Source organism: Enhydra lutris, unplaced genomic scaffold (genome assembly GCF_002288905.1).
Source record: "Enhydra lutris kenyoni isolate GAN:26980312 unplaced genomic scaffold, ASM228890v2 scaffoldscaffold45, whole genome shotgun sequence".
Classification (NCBI taxonomy): domain Eukaryota; kingdom Metazoa; phylum Chordata; class Mammalia; order Carnivora; family Mustelidae; genus Enhydra; species Enhydra lutris.
In genome coordinates this window covers 15,664,276-15,682,455 of record NW_019154129.1, presented here as the reverse complement: position 1 = coordinate 15,682,455, position 18,180 = coordinate 15,664,276, and the positions used below count along the sequence as shown (strand labels likewise).

Here is an 18,180-nt window from a genome sequence, read left to right as displayed (position 1 = left end):
CTCCTGACGTTCTGTACCCCGGGGCCTCATGCACCTCTAGTCAAGAATGTACTTGAAGCAGGAGAATGAGCCCGGGCAGAAGCTGCGGTCTAAGAAGGAATGAACAAATGAAGCGGTAAACACAAACGTTAATTCTGTATGTCTGTGGGGTTACACAGAACAAAGCCTCAAGAGACATGAGACACCAGACAGACAGCGACAACTGTCAGAACCGAGTCAGGGCTGCACGGCGGTCAAGTGCTCTTAAGTCCTCGTCTCATCCAGGGGCACACAAGGCTTTTATCAACGTTAGATTTCGGTAGGTGTATTAGTTTCCTATTGCTGGTGTAACACAAACTTAGTGACTTAACACAAATTTATTCTCTATAAATTTTTATTTTATCATTATTATTTTTTAAGGATTTTATTCATTTATTTGACAGAGAGAGACATGGTGGGAGGGGGAACACAAGCAGGGGCAGTGGGAGAAGGAGAAGCAGACTCCCTGCTGACCAGGGAGCCCGATGAGGGCCTCGATCCCAGGACCCTGGGATCACCACCTGAGCCGAAGTTAGCCGCTTAATGACTGAGCCACCCAGATGCCCCCCATCTCAAAATTCTTTTATTTTTTAAAAAAGATTTTAATTATTATTATTTTTTTAAGATTTACTTATTTATTTGACATACAGAGATCACAAGGAGGCAGAGAGGCCAGCAGAGAGAGAGGAGGGAAGCAGGCTCCCCGCTGAGCAGAGAGCCCGATGCGGGGCTCGATCCCAGGACCCTGAGATCATGACCTGAGCCAAAGGCAGAGGCTTTAATCCACTGAGCCACCCAGGCGCCCTTAATTACTTATTTGACAGAGAGACACAGCGAGCGAGGGAACACAAGCAGGGGCAGAGGGAGAGGGAGAAGCAGGCTTCCCGCCGAGCAAGGAACCTGATGTGGGGCTCGATCTCAGGTCCTGGGATCACGACCTGAGCCGAAGGCAGACGCCCAACGACTGAGCCGCCCAGGCGCCCTCCCATCTCAAAATTCTTAAACTTATGTTCAAAAACCTTTTGCCATCTAAGGCCACACTCGCAAGTTCCAGGGAATTGGACCTGGATCTCTTGGAGGTGATCGTCGGGCACCACGATATAATGTGTGTGCCTGCTGCGAGTTCTCTGGCAACCGCAGAACACAAATAGAATGTAGGAGTTCCAAAGTAACGGAAAGAGTGGAATGTTACAAGTCTAAAACCACCCCTCGGAAAGAGGCAAAAAGGAAGAGAAACAGAACGTGTGTGACCAAGGTAAAGGCCCAGAATAAAATACTATCGGCAAAACCAAAACGTTAACGTGGGCTGTAAGTGACGAACCGACCCAGATGAAGCACGAAGGTCAGACGCGGAGGCTAAGACAAGCACAGGCTCGAAGTGTCACGAAGAAGCACCACCCCGGGAGCCCCACCTCCTGGGGACTGCCTCTGGCATCTCCTACATTCATCATCAGTACCTAGCTCCAAAACCTGCCACCACCCTCGGAAGGAAGCCCTGTGCCCGGTACCAGTCACTCCCAGCTCTGAAGGTCCCCTATGTTCTGTCTGTACAGATTTACTGATTCTAGGTATTTTGCATAAATGCAGTCGTGGGATATGTGTGTGGTCTTTTGCGTCTGGCTTCTTTTGCACTTAGCATCGTTTCCAAGGTCCCCATGCTGGACCTTGAAATCCTTTCATGGAAATCAGTGTTTTCACTTTCTCTGGGTAAACACCCAGCGGCGGAATTACCGGGTTATCTGCCATTCCTATTTTAACTTCCCGAGGACGCTCCGTACGGTTGCCCAGGTTGTTTTCTGCTCATCCGTCCAGCTGTTGATGGCTCTTTGGTTGTCTCCGCCTTCTGGCTATTGCGAGTGCTGCTGCTGTACACGTGTGCGCCTGAGGACTGCAGCTCCTCCTCGCGGGTCTCTCGGGTCTGCGTCTAGGGGTGCAGCTCCTGAGTCAGACCACTGTTCAACTCGCGAGGAACCGCCACACGGCTCTCCCCAGCAGCTGCTGCGTCCCATTCCCACCAGCAGCGGCGAGTGAGGGCTCCAAGTCCTGCACCTCCTCCCCAGCAATTATTCTTCCTTTCTTCTTCTCTTCTGTTTTTCCCTTTGAAATTACAGCCATGCCAACGGACCCTATGTCTTGCTTTCAACCCACAGAGTTCTGTGGGCATGGGATGTCACTTCCCTGATTAATGATGCCTCTCCGGTGCGGCACCTGGGAGGCTCGGTCGGTCGGGTGTCCGACTCTGGACTTCAGTTCAGGTCATGACCTCAGGGCTGTGAGATAAAAGAGCCCACGTTGGGTTCCGCGGTCATCACGGAGTCTGTCGAGCGTCTCTCCTCTCTGCCCCCCTCCCGCCCCACTTTTGAGCGCATGCTGTTTCTCTGTCAAATAAGTAAAATCTTAAAATCATGCCTCTCTTGTGCGGAGACCCTCTCCCTTTCAGAGAAGACGCCATGCCGCGGCCGCCCCAGAGTGGGCCTCTCACGGACACTCGGAAAGTAGCTACCCGCTGCCAACGACCAGGTGAGCGCGCAAAGCCCCTTCTCCAGAACAGCCCCAGATGAGACCCCTTGACTGCAGCCCGTGAGGGAGAATGTGGCTGAGCCACGGCGGGGCTCCTGGTCCTCGGAAACCGCCAGGAGACAGGAACTGTGCCAATGATCTCGGACACGTGAGCTCTGGGAAGACAGAGGGACTGTGAAGGGAAGCCGGCTTTCCCAGGTGCTGACACTGTTCCATTTCCTGACCCGCCGGACATGCAGGGCTTGCCTCTAAGTCTGTGATCTCTTCTGTAGGGAGAGAGGCCAGGCTCAGCCAGGAGCCGATGGGTTTTGAGTCCCATCAAAGCATGAGGTGTGCTAGACTTTGGAAGAGGTCCAAAAGAGGTCCTGGCAGCCTCAGAAAAAGGCCTGAGAATATATAATACTGTACTGTATTATATAAAATATTACAAAATTACATATGCAGTACGATACCGCACTGCATACTCCACAGTATCCCATATACAATAAATGCACTGTATTATACAGTATACTTTCTATAGATCTGGATTATTTACATGCATTTATCATATATATATATAATACTGTACCATATATTACGTAATTATACATGCAGTATCTCATATATAGTAACAGCACGCTGAGTTACATGATCACATGCCCAGTATTATATACTGTTACACTACACGTGTGGTATTAGTGTGGTATTATATAAATAAAATACTAAACTGGGGCACCTGGTTAAGCGTCTAAGCGTCTCTTGCTTTCTGCTCAGGTCGTGATCTCAGGGTCAGAAAATGGGGCTCCGTGTCAGGCTCCACATTCGCTGCAGAGTCTGCTTGAGATTCTCTCTCCCTCTGCCCCTCCTGTTCATGCTCTAATAAATAAATCTTAAAAAAAAAATACCGCAGGGGCTCCTGGGTGGCTCAGTAGCTTAAGCGTCTGCCTTCGGCTCAGGCGTGGTCCCAGGGTCCTGGGGATGAAGCCCTGCATCGGGCTCCCTGCTCAGCGGGTAATCTGCTCCCCACCTCCCTCTGCCTCCCCCCTGACTTGTGCTCTCTTTCTCTTGCTGTCTCTCAAATACATAAAATCTTTTTTTTTTTTAAAGATTTTATTTATTTGACAGACACAGGTTACAAGTAGGCAGAGAGTCAGGCAGAGAGAGAGGGAGAAGCAGGCTCCCCGCTGAGCAGAGAGCCCTATGCGGGGCTCGATCCCAGGACCCTGGGATCATGACCTGAGCTGAAGGCAGAGGCTTTAACCCACTGAGCCACCCAGGTGCCCCTCAAATACAGAAAATCTTAAAAAAAAAAAAAAACAAAAAAACTGCAGTGTTACATATCAGTGCATATATAGTATTACATAATACGCACTGCACTGTATTAATTACACACACGGTTGTGTACAACAGTGTAGCAGGTGTTACACAACTATACGGAATTCGTATATACAGCAGCAAGGCCGTAGCATGTATTACTACACGGTCACAGATACAGCATCACGCGTACAACACTGCCCTGTTGTCCCAGTTAGTATCCGGAGTTCCATACACAATACTGTACTTTACCATATCGCTACATTCTTATATGCACAGTAACCGCAGAGCGTATATTTGAAAGCTCGTCACCAGAAAAACATTTTTTTGATACAGATGTCAAGTAGACTTCTGGTGGTGATGACTTTGCAACCTGTATGTGTTGAATCATTACATTGTACACATGAAACTATCGATTAATCTACTCCAGCTCCATAAAAATAAAAAGGTGCCCGGGTGAGGTGAAGGGCAGGGTGAGGGGGCAGAAGTCTCCTTTGCCAGCCCCTCACCACGGCCCCTCCCCTGATGCGAGGACAGGTGGTGGCAGGGGTGTCCGTTGCACAGCCTCCCTGGGAGAGCAGTCCCAGGCCACAGGCTCAGCAGGGTTAGCCCCGTGGAGGGAAATAGCAGGAACAAGGAACAAGGGGTCAGAAAGTGCTAGAGAAAAAAAAAAAAAGTGCCCGGAAATCCCTGCAGCCTTCCCTGTGAACTCCTGTGTCACTCAGGGAGGGCTGGCCACCGGGGCTGGACTCCTGCACGGCCTGGGTCAGGGACCACGGGCACCCGGGAGACCTTGCTGCTGTCCGTAAGTAGCCATCCGCTCTGTCACCTGTGATAGAGCACACACGGCCATGTGGCACCACAGACTCCGGTATCGGAGAAAGCCCGGATTAAGCACCTGTGGGGATGTGGGTAAGTAGGGGAAGGGTTGTCTGTGGGGCTGGCACAGGGACTATTCTGTGGACAGAAAAGCAATTAACTGTGCCAGCAGCTGAGGACATGACTCCTCAACCCCCTTTCCTAAGGTCAAGTATTACCTCTGGCATGTGCTGGGGGCCCCGCTCTAAGGACTCGGGGTGGGGGGGGCAGCTCGCTTCACATCCCAGAAGAGACACTGTTTAGCGTCTGAAGCTGGCGCCCCAACTCCCGCCTGCCCCCAGCCCCGCTGCTCCCACTCCAGCTCGCGGCATCCTTCAGACCAAGAGCACCAGCAGCCCGGGGAGACGTGCATCGGAGGTATGGACACAGGTTATGACGCAAACCCCGCAGACCCGCTCCGCAGCAGGAGCCGGTCCTGGTCACTCGCTGTGCCTTCACTCCCGTGACACGCCCACAACGGGCAAACCGACAGACACGGCAAGGAGATCAGTGGTTGTCTGGGGCTGGTGTCGGGAGCAGTGTCTGCCAACGCATAACCACGTTTCCTTTAGCGGTGACGAAATGTTCTAAAACTAAGAAATGGCAAACTAGAGAGCAAAACATCGTGGGTCTATTTAAAACCACTGAACTGTACACTTTAAAGTGGTTAACATGTTGGATTTTATGTTTTAACTCAATTATAATCTACCTACAAAAAAATAAAAGTACATTCTCGGGCCCCTCCCCAGAAAATCAGGATGGGAGGCGGGACAGTAACCTGTTTTAAGTCCTCCAAGCACTTCTGATGCCTGACTCCACTGTCCCCGTCTTTCCTGAGCAGGTCCACATGCAGATCCCAAATCCCAGTGGGGCCACCGTCCCACTCCTCGGTGAGGGTCCCTTCCAAAGCACTGTGGTGCACATCCCCTCCCTCCCTTGCTCCAATCACAGCCGGGAACCACCTCGCACACGGCGCTCCCAACTCCCAGGCACAGCCAAGTGCACCCCGCTATCCTGGGGAGACTCTCCACTTACCTATAAGACACGGCAACCACAGGGTGGCTGCCCCCTGCTGGGGATCCTAGGGGCTCCCACGCAGGCTTTAAGACCAGCACCGGCTCTCCAGCCCTCCCTTTGCCAGACTGCAGTTGCGGGCCTGGCTGGAAGCCCCCATTTTGAGTCTGGAGGGAGGCCCCAGAAGTCCCACTTGTTATGGCTCAGTACCCCTCCTCCAGCACAGCCTGGGGCCTCCATGTAGTTAGGAGGGGCCTCCATGTAGTATGGAGCTGGTCACTGTGTCCTCCTCCACTGGAGAGGTGTGTGTCAGGGGGTGGGGGTGGGGGTGGCGGAGTATGTCTGTGAACAGCGTCTGGGGGGGACCGAGGGCCCCCACACAGCCGGGAAACTGGACTCCACCGTGATCTGAGCCCTAGAGGATCTGCTCCTGTTGGCCCGACCCATGCGAACCCCCTCAGGGACTGCAAGTGCCTCCTGACCTGTGTCCCTGCTTCTCTCTCTATAAACAAGTATTTCCCACACTTCTGTAGTCTTCAGGACTCCGAGTAGGGTGGTGGCCCCTCTGGCCCCAGCCCCCTTACGATTTATGGACGCTTTCCTCTAGGCACGGTCCCCCCGCCCAACCCGGTCTGGGAGCTCTCCACTGCTGGAACCCAACCGGGGCGAGCTATGGGGTCCTTGGAGAGCTGAGCATGGCCTCCGTCAGTCCGAGCTCCTCCTCTGCACCCACCCAGGGCCAGGCGGCTGCCTCCAGCACCAAGGCTGGAAGAGGCCAGCCCAAGAGCTCGAGGCCGCCGGCTCCCAGGCAGACTGCGGAACTCGCAGGTGTGGGGGAGGAGGCGCAGCACCAGGCACCCTACAACTGTCTCGACCTCAGCCTTACCTTTGCGGCCGACACCTCGTTACTACTCCTAAGTCCACGGATGGCTGCACTCTGGCTTTTCAAAACCACTCCTCCGCAGACGGTGGTGACGGCTGCACAACACACGAACACACTCAATAATGGCTGAAATGCGGAGTTCTGTGTATGTTACTAGTTTCTTTTGTCTTTTTTCAAGCCCCCCTCCAGGAGATGAGAGACAGGGGCGGGAGGGCCTGTCGTCCTGGCTGCGCACCCTCCTGCTCCCTGATGGGGTTCAGCCCGTTCTCTGAAGGCCACAGGCCAGGCGGCAGAGCAGTCAGGCACCCACAATCCCAGGCCTCATCCCCGTCACCCCTCCCCTCCTCAGGACCACCCTTAACCCACTCACGGCTTGCAGCCCCTTGCATCTACCTCCCACACCCTAGAGAACACACTTCTCCTCAACTAGTGTGGGGTCTGCACGAGCTACCAAGCAGCTGCTGATCCCTGGCAGCAACCCCGCCCCCCTCCCCCCGGCCTGCCGTGAGCAGAGTATACTCCAGCGAGGCCCCTGCCTCCTGCCTCAGCCCTGGGCCCCAGACAAGGGCCGTGGGAAGGACACCCCAACGACACCTGGCCGGGGGACACCTGTGCAGCAGGAGTACCCACTACCCACACATCTCCCGAGGAGAGGCCAGACTCCGGCAGCGGAGCCCAGGGCAGGACTACTGGCCACAGTATGGTGCTGGTGGTCACAGGATCCAGACCCAGTGACCACGGGCCCTTTGAGCCACCTCTGCACAGGGAGAGAAGCAATGACTATTTCCATGCCTCAGCCATCAGAAGCTCTCTCCTAGAATAAACCAACCCCTGCCCTCAACATGTGAGAAGAGATCGCTGTTACCCTTTCCAGAAGGGCTCAATCTGGGCTCTTAGAACATCTGAGAGCACGGGTACCACCACCAGGCTGATGTGAGTCCAACTACCACCTGACCCAAACCAGCACCCCCACCCCCGAGGACCGTGCGGCTGTCCCATGGATGTTGTCCAAACGCCTGTCTCTGTCCTTAGGTGACTCCCAAAGGGGGAGCTGCAGTGTGGCTCACTGGGGTCGGGCTGAGGCTGCCAACGGCAGACCAGGTGGGCGGCCCTTCCCAAAGCGGCGCGTGTGGAATGGGGCACCAGCTGGAAGGCCGCGTGAGTCTCCAGGGCACAGAGGGAAGCAGAGACCCCACCACAGCCGTAGGAGGCCGTCCGTCAGACTTATTTATTCCTACTCAACATAACCCAGAACACAGGAGCAACTCTGTACATCTCTAGAACCCCACAGCTAGCTCCCAACAATAGAAACGTAACTACAAAAGAGGAGTTGTATCCAGCAAATATAAAGGGTAACTTTAGGCTGTGTCCAATGTTCGTCAGACTATTTACAGGCCCAGATGTGAGTTCAGATCTCGCCAGCCTCCTTCTCCTCCGACCTCCGCGAAGCCGTCTTCCCGTTGGAGCTCTCCAGCCTCCAGTCAGCGGCCCCTCGCTCACTGCGCCCGTGCTCCCAGGACTCTTCCCTCGACGTCCGCTCTCTGGAGAACCTGGGAAAGGAGACCCGAGGCTCAGAGGAGGCCGCATCCCCCTTCTGGCTGGCCCCTTGAGCACGGGCAACTTGGAGCCTCAACATCGGGTCAGGGAAGGCCTCGACGGAACACACCTGGGGAAGCCCTCAGCAGGCAGAGGGCAGCCGGCCGCCCAGCGCCCAGGCTGCTACTCGGGAGTGTTGAGGCAGCCACTCCGAAGTGCCGTTTGCAAACATCTCTCCCAATGGGGTAGGCTTTTGCTGTAACGTGACCAGAGTAAGACCACAAAGCGCACGTGTGGGGTATGACCCTTACACAGACACGGCGGAAGAAAGGCTATAATCCAGCACACAAAGGTGCTCACGGTGTTTCCCTCAAAGTCTGTGGGTCAATGTTTTCTGGGTTGTTGTCCTTAAGAAAACCACAGCAGGTAAGTAGGGCCTAGTCAGGACACAGCTCTCAGGTGCTCTGTGTACTGAGGGGACAGCGAGCGTGTGGCAGGTCACGAGGGAGCTGAGCCCATGTAACCACCTCCACACTTCTCCACTGTCCCAGCCCGGAGTCCACCTGCTGCCCTGTGCTTACAGGCCCCTATGCGCTGGGCCCCACTCACGACTCCTCAAGGCTCCAACACTCAGTTGCACAGATGCCCCTTCAGGCTCCTGAACAAAAGCCCAGACCCGTCCCTACCAGGTACGGCCAACAGGCCCCAACGACAGACCCCCAGAAGACCCTGGGAACACAAGAGAAGGGGCTCACTCCTGGTTGCAGCTACTGAAGGAGTCAGAGTAGTTACTTGTATTTCGCACTCCGGTCCCTGGAAGCCCGGCGGTGGCCCCGGCTGTGGCTCCGGGAACGGCTGCGGTGGCGCCGGTGTCTGTCTCGGGACCGGGATCGGGACGACTTGCGTCGCTCCCTGGAGGTAGATCTGGACCTCCTGCGACGCCGGTCCCGGGATCGTGACCTGCAGCAGACAACCAGAAGGCTCTGAAGGCCGGGAGGCCTCATCCCAACAGCCCTTCTCCGGCAGGAGCTTCTGCTGGATGCCTGTGGCACCTCCCCTTCCCTCCGACAAATCTACAACTTGGGTTCGCAACAGTCCCATCACTGCACAATTACGGCCTCCTCCCACTGATGCTTCCTGAAAACACCCGCCACCCCAAGGCCTCGCCAGTACCTTCGGACTCCCCCTCTCGTTTACAGTGGGTCCTTCTCCTGCACTAAGGCCCCAACCAGCCTGACAACAGACACACAGACGGGCCTGAGCTTGGTCCCTCACCAGCCCTGCCCACCAGATAACAAGTGTGAAGCTGTAAAAGTTAACTATCAAGGAAAAAATGCATGAGGAGGAGCGCCGTGGGTGGTTCAGTCAGTTAAGTGACTTTTGGTTTCGGCTCAGGTTGTGACCTCAGGGTCATGAGACTGAGGTCCAGGACAGGCCACACGCACAGGGCAGCATCTGACTGGGACTCTCTCCCTCTCAAACGAACATGTTAATGGATCTGGAAACCTACCTCCTCCGATCTCTGGTTCTGGATCCAGACCTAAAATGGAAAAGAAAAGCATGAACAATTTTCCCCGAACAGCCGTGCCCCGCAGCCTACAAGGCGAAGGAGTGCCAGCTGCCCACCGAGTCCTGTTGTTTTCCAGTGGCTCACGCACTCCCAGGCCCACAGCTCCAAGTGTCAACGCTCACAGTATGAGGCCAGCCCCCAGCCCCCGGGGTCAGACGCTACACCCGGAGCTCGACAACGGACTTGCACAGCTACAGACGGTCACAGAGCAGATGCCAACAACGGGCAGCATCTAAAGTCGCCAGAGGACACCAAAGTTGAAGCAAAGCCTCGAGTTCCAGACACAAGTTCACTGCTCGGTGAGAGGGACATGACCTCCTTGGGAAATACATGATACGTGGGTCCTCATCCTACACCCTGTTCTACAGCAAAAACGGACAAGACCACCGGCACAGTGTGTTGCGCGGGATGTGACAGAAGATGTCCGTGCATCTGAAGGGTCATCTGACAGGTTCTTAGAAAGCAGTTTTTCCAACACTACTAATATTTACACCTTACATTTGTCTTTAAAAAATTTTTTTAAAGATTCTATTTATTTGACAGAGATCACAAGCAGGCAGAGAGGCAGGCAGAGAGAGGGGGAGGGAAGCAGGCTCCCCGCTGAGCAGAGAGCCCGATGCGGGGCTCAATCCAAGGACCCCGGGATCATGACCTGAGCCGAAGGCAGAGGCTTAACCCACTGAGCCACCCAGGCGTCCCTGTCCTAGAAATCCTAGGGAATTTTATAAACCACTGAAACATACCAAAATCAGGATGATCGCTAAAGTACTCGTTCATTTATAGGGGCACCTGGATGGCTCAGTCAGTTAAGCTTCCGACTCTTTGTTTCGGCTCACGTCATAGTCTCAGGGTCCTAGGAACGACCCCCCACATAAGGCTCTACCCAGTGGGGAGTCCGCTTGAGGATCTCTCCCTTTGTCCCCCCCGCCCCGTCTCTCTCAAATGAATGAAATCTTTAAGAAACAAAACAAGGGCACTGGGAGGCTCAGCCAGCTGAGCCTGTGCCTTCAGCTTGGGTCATGATCCCAAGGTACTGGGATCGAGCCCCACTTCGGGCTCCCTGCTTAGTGGAGAGCCTGCTTCTCCCCATCCTGCTCCCCCGGCTTGCGTTCTCTACCAAATACATAAAAATAGAGCACCTGGATGGCTCAGTGGGCTAAGCCTCTGCCTTCAGCTCAGGTCATGATCTCAGGGTCCCGGGATCGAGCCCCGCATCGGGCTCTCTGCTCAGCAGGGAGCCTGCTTCCCCCTCTCTCTCTGCCTCTCTGCCTACTTGTCATCTCTGTCAAATAAATAAATAAAATCTTTTTAAAAAAAAAATTAAATTAGGGGCGCCTGGGTGGCTCAGTCTGTTAAGTCTGTCTGCCTTCGGCTCCGATCACGATCCTGCAGTCCCCACATCGGGCTCCTTGCTCAGCAGAGAGCCTGCTGCCCATTCTGCCTACGGCTCCCTCTGCTCGTGTACTTGTGCTCTCTGACCAATAAATAAGTAAATGTAAAAAAACTGCTATTAAAAAGGAAAGGAAACAAAACCAAACACCAAGTATGGCTGCATCAAACCAGGAAACGTCTGCACGGCACAGGAGCCATCAAGACAAAATGCGGCTCAGCAGTGGAAGAGGAGAGCAAGTGTGGGCCGAGCACCTGGTAAGGGTCAAGACCCAGATGCATCAAGGCCTGCGACCCCACAGAAAATCTACTCCGTTAAAAAGCAGGCGGAGGACCTTGGGACACGGGGGGCTCAGTCGGCTAAGGGTCTTCAGCTCACGTCATGATCCTGGGGTCCTGGGACGGAGCTGCGTGTTTGGCTCCCTGCTAAGCTGGGAGTCTGCTTCTCCCTCTCCCTCTGCCCCCAGCTTATGTTTCTCTCTTGCTCTCCTTCAAATAAATAAACAAAATCTTTAAAAATTTTTTAAAGAAATAAATAAGAAATAAAAAGGTAGAGGATCCAAACTTTTTTTTTCGAAGAGAACACACAGGTGGCTGACAGGAACATGAAAAGACGCTCCACATCCCTCATCACAAGGGAAACGCAAAGCAAAACCACAGTGGGGTATTACGGCCTCCCATCTGTCAGAGAAGCAACAAGAAATAACCAACGCAGCAACACAGAACAGGACGACAAACACGGGAAGAGATAACAAGCGCGTGAGGACATGGGCAGAAGGCACCCTCGTGCACAGCTGGCGGGCAGGGGACCTACCAGAGCCGCTGTGCAGAACAGTGTGCAGGAGTCTCAAAAGGTCAGAACTAGAACTACCACATGGTCCCGTGACCCCACTTCTGAGCATTTAACCCAAGAAAATGAAAGCAGGTTCTTGAAAAGACCTCCGCACCCCCACGTTCATCGCATCATTATTTACAAGGGCCGAGCCACGGAGACAACCCAGTGTCCACCCACAGACGAATGTGAGGTACGTACACAGGGCAGCATCTCTCAGCCATGAAACAGGACATCCTGCCACACGGGACAGCATGGACACACCGCGAAGACATTGTGCTGCGTAACATCAGTCCGAGAGAGACACAAATAGCCTATGATCTCGGTGATATGCAGAATCTAAAAACCCCAAACTCACAGATACAGAGAAGGAACGGGCTGGTGATGCCAGAGGAGGGCGGGGGGTGGGGTGGATGGGCCAAGACGGCGAAGGGAGGGGAGAGGGAAAGGGCAGTTAAGGCACGTCACCGCAAGGGCACGGTGTCAGCTCCTACAGGGACCCGCACACGCACGCACACCCCCCCGCCACGGAAGTGGTCACTTTGGTGGAAAAAGGGACTTAGGTGTTTTGCTTAATACATTTTTAGACTGTTTGAATCTCTCTTGGTTTTGTTTGAATCTCTTTACAATCAAAATCTGTTAGGTAATTAAAGTAATGAAAAGAAACAAAAAATTCAACAGTTATTTGTCGTTTCTGAATTACATAGTATTTCTTCCAGGAAAGCCCAGCTTCTGGGCCTTTCGAGGACGGTGAGATCTCTCCCGACAGTGCGGTCCTGGCTCCAGCCTTCTCCCTGAACTCTGACCAGATGTCTCCCAAGCTTCTCCAACTGAGTACGACCAGAGCCAAATTCCACCCCCCATCACCCGCTCAACAGCCCTTTACACGGCTCTGTCTTCTCCATCCCCCCCAGGGGCAACTCTAGGCCAGAGACCCTGAGGCCCGCTCTATTTCCCCTTTGCTCGCCTCACAAGCCTGCACCAGCCGATCTTCCCAGCTCCACCCCCAAAACACACCCAGATCCTTCTCACCCTCCCTGTAACCCGGCACCCCTTCACCAGACTCCCGTGGCGTCCACCCCTACCATCTTCGCTTGTTCTCAGCAGGGCCCCACACCTCGGTCAGCTCCAGAGTCTGCTCAGACCGACGGCCCTTCCCTGACGGACGTCCCCCCACCAAGTATGGCCGCGCAGACAGAGCACACTCCGGCTCCAGAGAGCCTCAGCTCCGGCCCCAGAGAGCCTCAGCTCTGGCCCGGCGTGGCTGAGCGCCGCGCAGCCACAAGGCAGGTCAGGGCACAGCAGGCTCCTCTCCCGCTTCTCCTGCAGTGCTGCCCTCCACCTTCCGAGCTGCGAGTCAGGTGGCCTCAGCAGCGCGCACAGCCCCGGACGACTGTCCACACCACACGGCGCTCCCCCAGGCCGGCCCAAACCCCGCTCTTCTGAGCAGGCTGCATGTCGGCTTACTCTGCTTTTAAGGGCCACGCGGGTCCATGGCAGACCTCGACGGCTACAAGCCAGACTGCAAGGAAGGGGCAGGGTTAGGGTTGGGGTGAGGTGCGCACTGTGGACTCACCTCCTGCTCAGGCGCTCCTCCCGCTCTCTCTCCTCTCTCCTCCGCAGTCGATCCTGGTTTCTCTTCTCCTGCTTTTCAGCCACAGTTTTCTACATAAGCAAAAAGTTGGAAAATGAGACGAGAAGAAGCTATACCAGTGAGTATTATGGGGCGCCTGCGGGGCTCAGTCATTAAGCGTCTGCTTTAAGCTCAGGTCACGGTCTCGGGGTCCTGGGATGGAGCTCCGCGCTACCCGCTCAGAGGGAAGCCTGTTTCTCCCTCTCCTGCGCCCCCCCGCTTGTGTTCCCTCTCTAGCTGTCTCTGTCAAACAAATAAAATCTTAAAGAAAAAAAGCATGGGGATGCCTGGGTGGCTCAGTCGTTAAGCATCTACCTTCAGCTCAGTCATGATCCCAGAGGCCTGGGATCGAGTCCCGCATCGGTCTCCCTGCTCAGTGGGAAGCCTGCTTCTCCCTCTCCCACTCCCCCTGCTTGTGTTCCCTCTCTCTCCCTCTTCCCTGTCAAATAAATAAATTAAATCTTTAAAGAGAAAATAGCACTTTTACATGATCTCAATATTAGTAATTTAGAAATCTAAAGGAAACTCTTTAAGAGGAACATAATCACCTCTAACACTTCTTAGTGGAAAATACACGAAAATAATGCTACCACAGAAACTCACCCTGTAAGTTCAGTGACCAACTGCACACTCTAAGAGGTGCTCTAGTTCTAAGTCACAGAAACTGATCTTTTGCTTCACACCAGTAAAGAACGTTCGTTTTTTACCGAAGGAGACGCCACACACGTTACAGTTACGCTGTGACCAACCATACCCTGCTGGCCAGGAGCAGCCCGTCCCTGGGGTGCTGAGCGCTCTAGCGGCTTTAGAGCCGGCCTCACGGGACAGCAGGCCAGGGGAGGCAGACCGTGAGCTGGCGTTCTTTGGTATTTTATTACGAAGTCCTCTCTACACCCACCATGGGGCTCAAACATACAGCCCACGATCAAGAGTCACGTGCTCCACAGACAGAGCCGGCCAGGCGCACCTGCCCCTGGCTTTCAGCACCAAGCTCGAAACGGGGCTCATCAGGCCCGACGGTGGACAGGGCAGACAACGCAGCAGACAGGGGGAGCCTGGGGAAACTCCACTATGGGACACTGCTGACACAGCTGAGCTCAGAGCACTAGCTCCACGCCCCCACCCTCAACACCAACCCAAAGCCTCTTCATGCCCCCACTCCCTGCTGATGAAGCCCTAAGGGGAAGTAAAACAGGGCCAGGGAGACAAAGGGCCACCAATCTTCTCATGCTCACGGAGGCACAAAGGATAACCCCGCACCTCAGTGCGGACTGGAGCCAGGCCCCTGAACGAAGGGTACAGCAAGGACTGAGGGGAGAAGCCAGCTGGCCCCCTCACAGCATTCACGAGGTGCAAGAGCCCTCCCGTCTGGCCCCCTGGGCTCTCCAGCCCATGCGTCACTCGCCCTGCCCCTAGCAGGCACATAGGACGGACACATGAAGGTCAAGGATGGGCATTTCAGCCCCTCGACTGAAAGGCTTCCTAAAGGGGAAGTGACTGAGCACTGGGCTGTGGTCTGGGATTAGCTCCTTTCCAAACACCTCTGCTTCCTTCCAGCCCTAAGTAAGGCGGCCTTGCCTTGCTACTGCCTTGGTGTGTGGCCTGGGGTGAGGACCTCTGGGACCGAGGTAAGCGAACCCATCTCAGACCAGGGCCCAGAGCTCTCACCCTCCTGACTGTTCAGAGGGACACTTCTAGACAAGTTTTCTGTTGTTAGTCTAATCGCCATTATCAAAATCTGTAATAGGTTTGAGTTGTCTGGATCAACTGCGTACCACTCACTCTGCAAAGACAAAGGCTGCCTTCTAGATCTAGTTAATACTTAAATTCCTCACGGGCACCTGGCTGGCTCAGCTGGTAGAGCATGGGGCTCTTGATCTGGGCGTTTTAAGTTGGAGCCCTTGTTGCGTGTAAAGATTACTGAAAAATAAAATCTTTAAAGAAACAAAAACAAAAACTTAAGTTCTTAAGGTTTCGGGAAAATTTTTCAGTATAGTCTCATCTCTGTTGGAAAAATACATGTTAAAATAAAAGGCTTTCAGATATAAAAAAATATCAAAACAAAATGATGGTGTGATAGGAAATGGAAATACAATTTAAAGGAGAAATGAAAGGGCCTCCTGGATGGTTTAGTCCATGAAGCATCTGACTCCAGCTCAGGTCATGATCTCTGGGCTCTGTGCTCAGTGGAGAGTCTACCTGGGGATTCTCTCTTGATTCTCTCCCGTCCCTCCCCCTGCTCACACACATGCTCTTTCTCGTAAATAAATATATCTTTTAAAAAATCTACAATAAAATGTAATCACTTTTGAAAATTCTAGTGGGAGCACAGGAGCAAATTGTTCTAAGACCAGTGGCGGCCACCCCAGCTCCGCTCCCAGTGCCAACTTTTCCTCTCACCTACAGGAAACCCCTTCTCAAGCGCAGGGCTGTCCCCTGCTCTTCAAAGGACACAAAAGGCCTGCACCTTCACTGTCACAGTGTCCTCATCAGGTACCACGCATCTTTCCACCAAACCTCACGTGGCCGGAAGGAAGACCTGCACAGCCCCCAGTAACCCATCCTAGCGGTCCCTACACAGCGGGGAGGACTCTGCCAATCTGAAAAATAATTCAGAGTATGCAAAACATGCTCACCCTTCCCTCTGAGCGCTCCACACCCAAGGTGAGTTTCAGAGTCTACCCCAGGAAACTGAGGAGCCTGAGGAAGAGACAAAGGCGGGCAGTTGTGGAGCAGTCCGTCCAAAACGCCCCACCACGTTCTCGTCCTTCCAAGGAGGCTCAAAGGCAAGGGCCAGGCAGTGTGATCTTCTGTCTGGCCTCACCACTCTCCACACACGCACCTCTGCCCAAGGAGAGAAACAAACTCCGGGTTCTTCCCATCTCCAACCAAAAGTTATTTCAGGGTGTGCGAGAGCTGTGTACCAGAGGACTAGACCGTGTTTTTTCCCCGCAAACAAGTGCAAACTAAAAAAACAGTCAAGGTCCCTTCCCTGCGGATTCTAAGACCTTAGTCCTCATGTGAACAAAGTGACAGACTGAACATTTCACTCTAAAATTCAAGACATATTCTTAGAAAAGATCAAAATAGTGGTGCCTGGGGAGCTCAGTTAAGTGTCTAAAGTCACGTCACGATCCCAGGGTCCTGGGATTGAGCCCCACGTTGGGCTCCCTGCTCAGAGCTAGGAGTCTGCCTGTCCTTCTGCACTCCCCTCCCCAATTTGTGCACACTCTCTAGTAAATAATTAAATCTTTAAAAAAAAAAGAAAAAAGGAAAAAAAAGAAGAAAAAAAGGTCAAAACACAAGGTTTTCTACAAGTTAATACAAAGCCATCACAAGACTGCCTGGGTTTCTCCAGAAACAACATATTAACATACCCTCAACTGATCAAGCTTCTCTCGGATCTGAATGAACCCCAAGTGTAACTTGCCCCCGAAGTGGTCTGCGAGACGACGGTCATTGTCGTGGAGACCAAGGTAGGCGGAACAGACCTCACAGACACGCAGCTTCTGCTGTTGAAAACTGGACGCGGGCATGGAATTTCTGTATTCTTCCTGGAGAATGGGAACAAAGCAATGAAAATGAGGTACACAGAACCACAACTAAATATTCAACCCCCGAATGGAAATATTTGAAGGGACTATAGAGATAACTTTGAAATAAACAAAAACTCATCATTTACAAGCTTCAGATATTTGTAACTGACTAGATTTCCATCATTTATTACGAAATGAACAAACATGATTTCAAAGCAATAAGGAATGTTCAAACTTCTCGGGACAAGCAGGAGGCTGTCTGCTCTCAGAGGCCAACAGGGAAGGCAGGCCTCAGGTACGTGCAGTGGAGACCTCTAGGAGGACCAGAGAACCAAGGGAGACTCTTCAAAAGGGGCCTTCCAAAAAACAAAGCACAAAAACCAAACCAAATAACCAAGCAAAATACACGACAGCCACTCATGGAGGTATTCCAAGGTCCAGAAAGCTGTATGCCAACTCTGCCTTAAAGGCTAAAATTTGGACCAACAAATACATTACACACTCTCTTCAAAAGAGAGTATGTCCAACAAAACAGACTAAAACACACCTCTGTGGCAGCAACTCCAGTCAGAACAGATGTAATACAGAAGAAATGAAATAAGATACGGTTCCTGATGCTGGTGCCAAAGTCAAAACATGTCTTTAAGACCCAGGTTTAAGGGGCGCCTGGGTGGCTCAGTTGGTTAAATGTCTGCGCTCGGCATAGGCCATGATCCCAGGGTCCTGGGATCAAACCCCACATCGGGCTCCCTGCTCAGCAGAGAACCTGCCTCTCCCTCTCCCTGATGCTTGGCCTGCTTGTGCTGTCAAATAAATAAATAAAATCTTAAAAAAAAAAAAAATTTTTTTTTAAAAAGACCCAGATTTAAGAAGTGCATTCCAGGGCACCTGGGTGGGTCAAACGTTAATGTTTAAGCATCCGTCTTCAGCTCAGGTCATGATCTCCAAGTCCTCAGACCGAGCCCCACATCAGGCTTCTGGCTGGCTCAGTGTGGAGTCTGCTTTTCCCTCTCCCTCTCCCTCTGCCTGTGCTTGTCTTGTCCCCCTCCCAAATGAATTAATAAAATCTTAAAAAGAAATGCATTCTAGGGGCGCCTG

The 18,180-nt window shown here is 53.1% G+C and overlaps 1 protein-coding gene across 3 annotated transcripts in view; it reads right to left on the bottom strand.

Moving 5' to 3' along the window:
* Positions 1–7,790: 7,790 nt before the first annotated feature.
* Positions 7,791–18,180, bottom strand: part of LOC111155968 (LUC7 like) — a 35,242-nt gene continuing 24,852 nt past the window's right edge. For 2 of the 3 annotated variants that reach the window (XM_022516459.1, XM_022516457.1), the window contains 5 exons: positions 16,924–17,100; positions 13,490–13,578; positions 9,633–9,662; positions 8,915–9,082; positions 7,791–8,136 (listed from right to left, as the gene is read on the bottom strand). In XM_022516459.1, coding sequence (XP_022372167.1) covers positions 7,995–8,136; positions 8,915–9,082; positions 9,633–9,662; positions 13,490–13,578; positions 16,924–17,100 — 606 coding nt within the window. In that variant the 3' untranslated portion in view covers positions 7,791–7,994. Of the gene's footprint in view, positions 8,137–8,877; positions 9,083–9,632; positions 9,663–13,489; positions 13,579–16,923; positions 17,101–18,180 lie in introns of all 3 variants that reach the window. The other variant, XM_022516458.1, reaches the window with a different exon arrangement.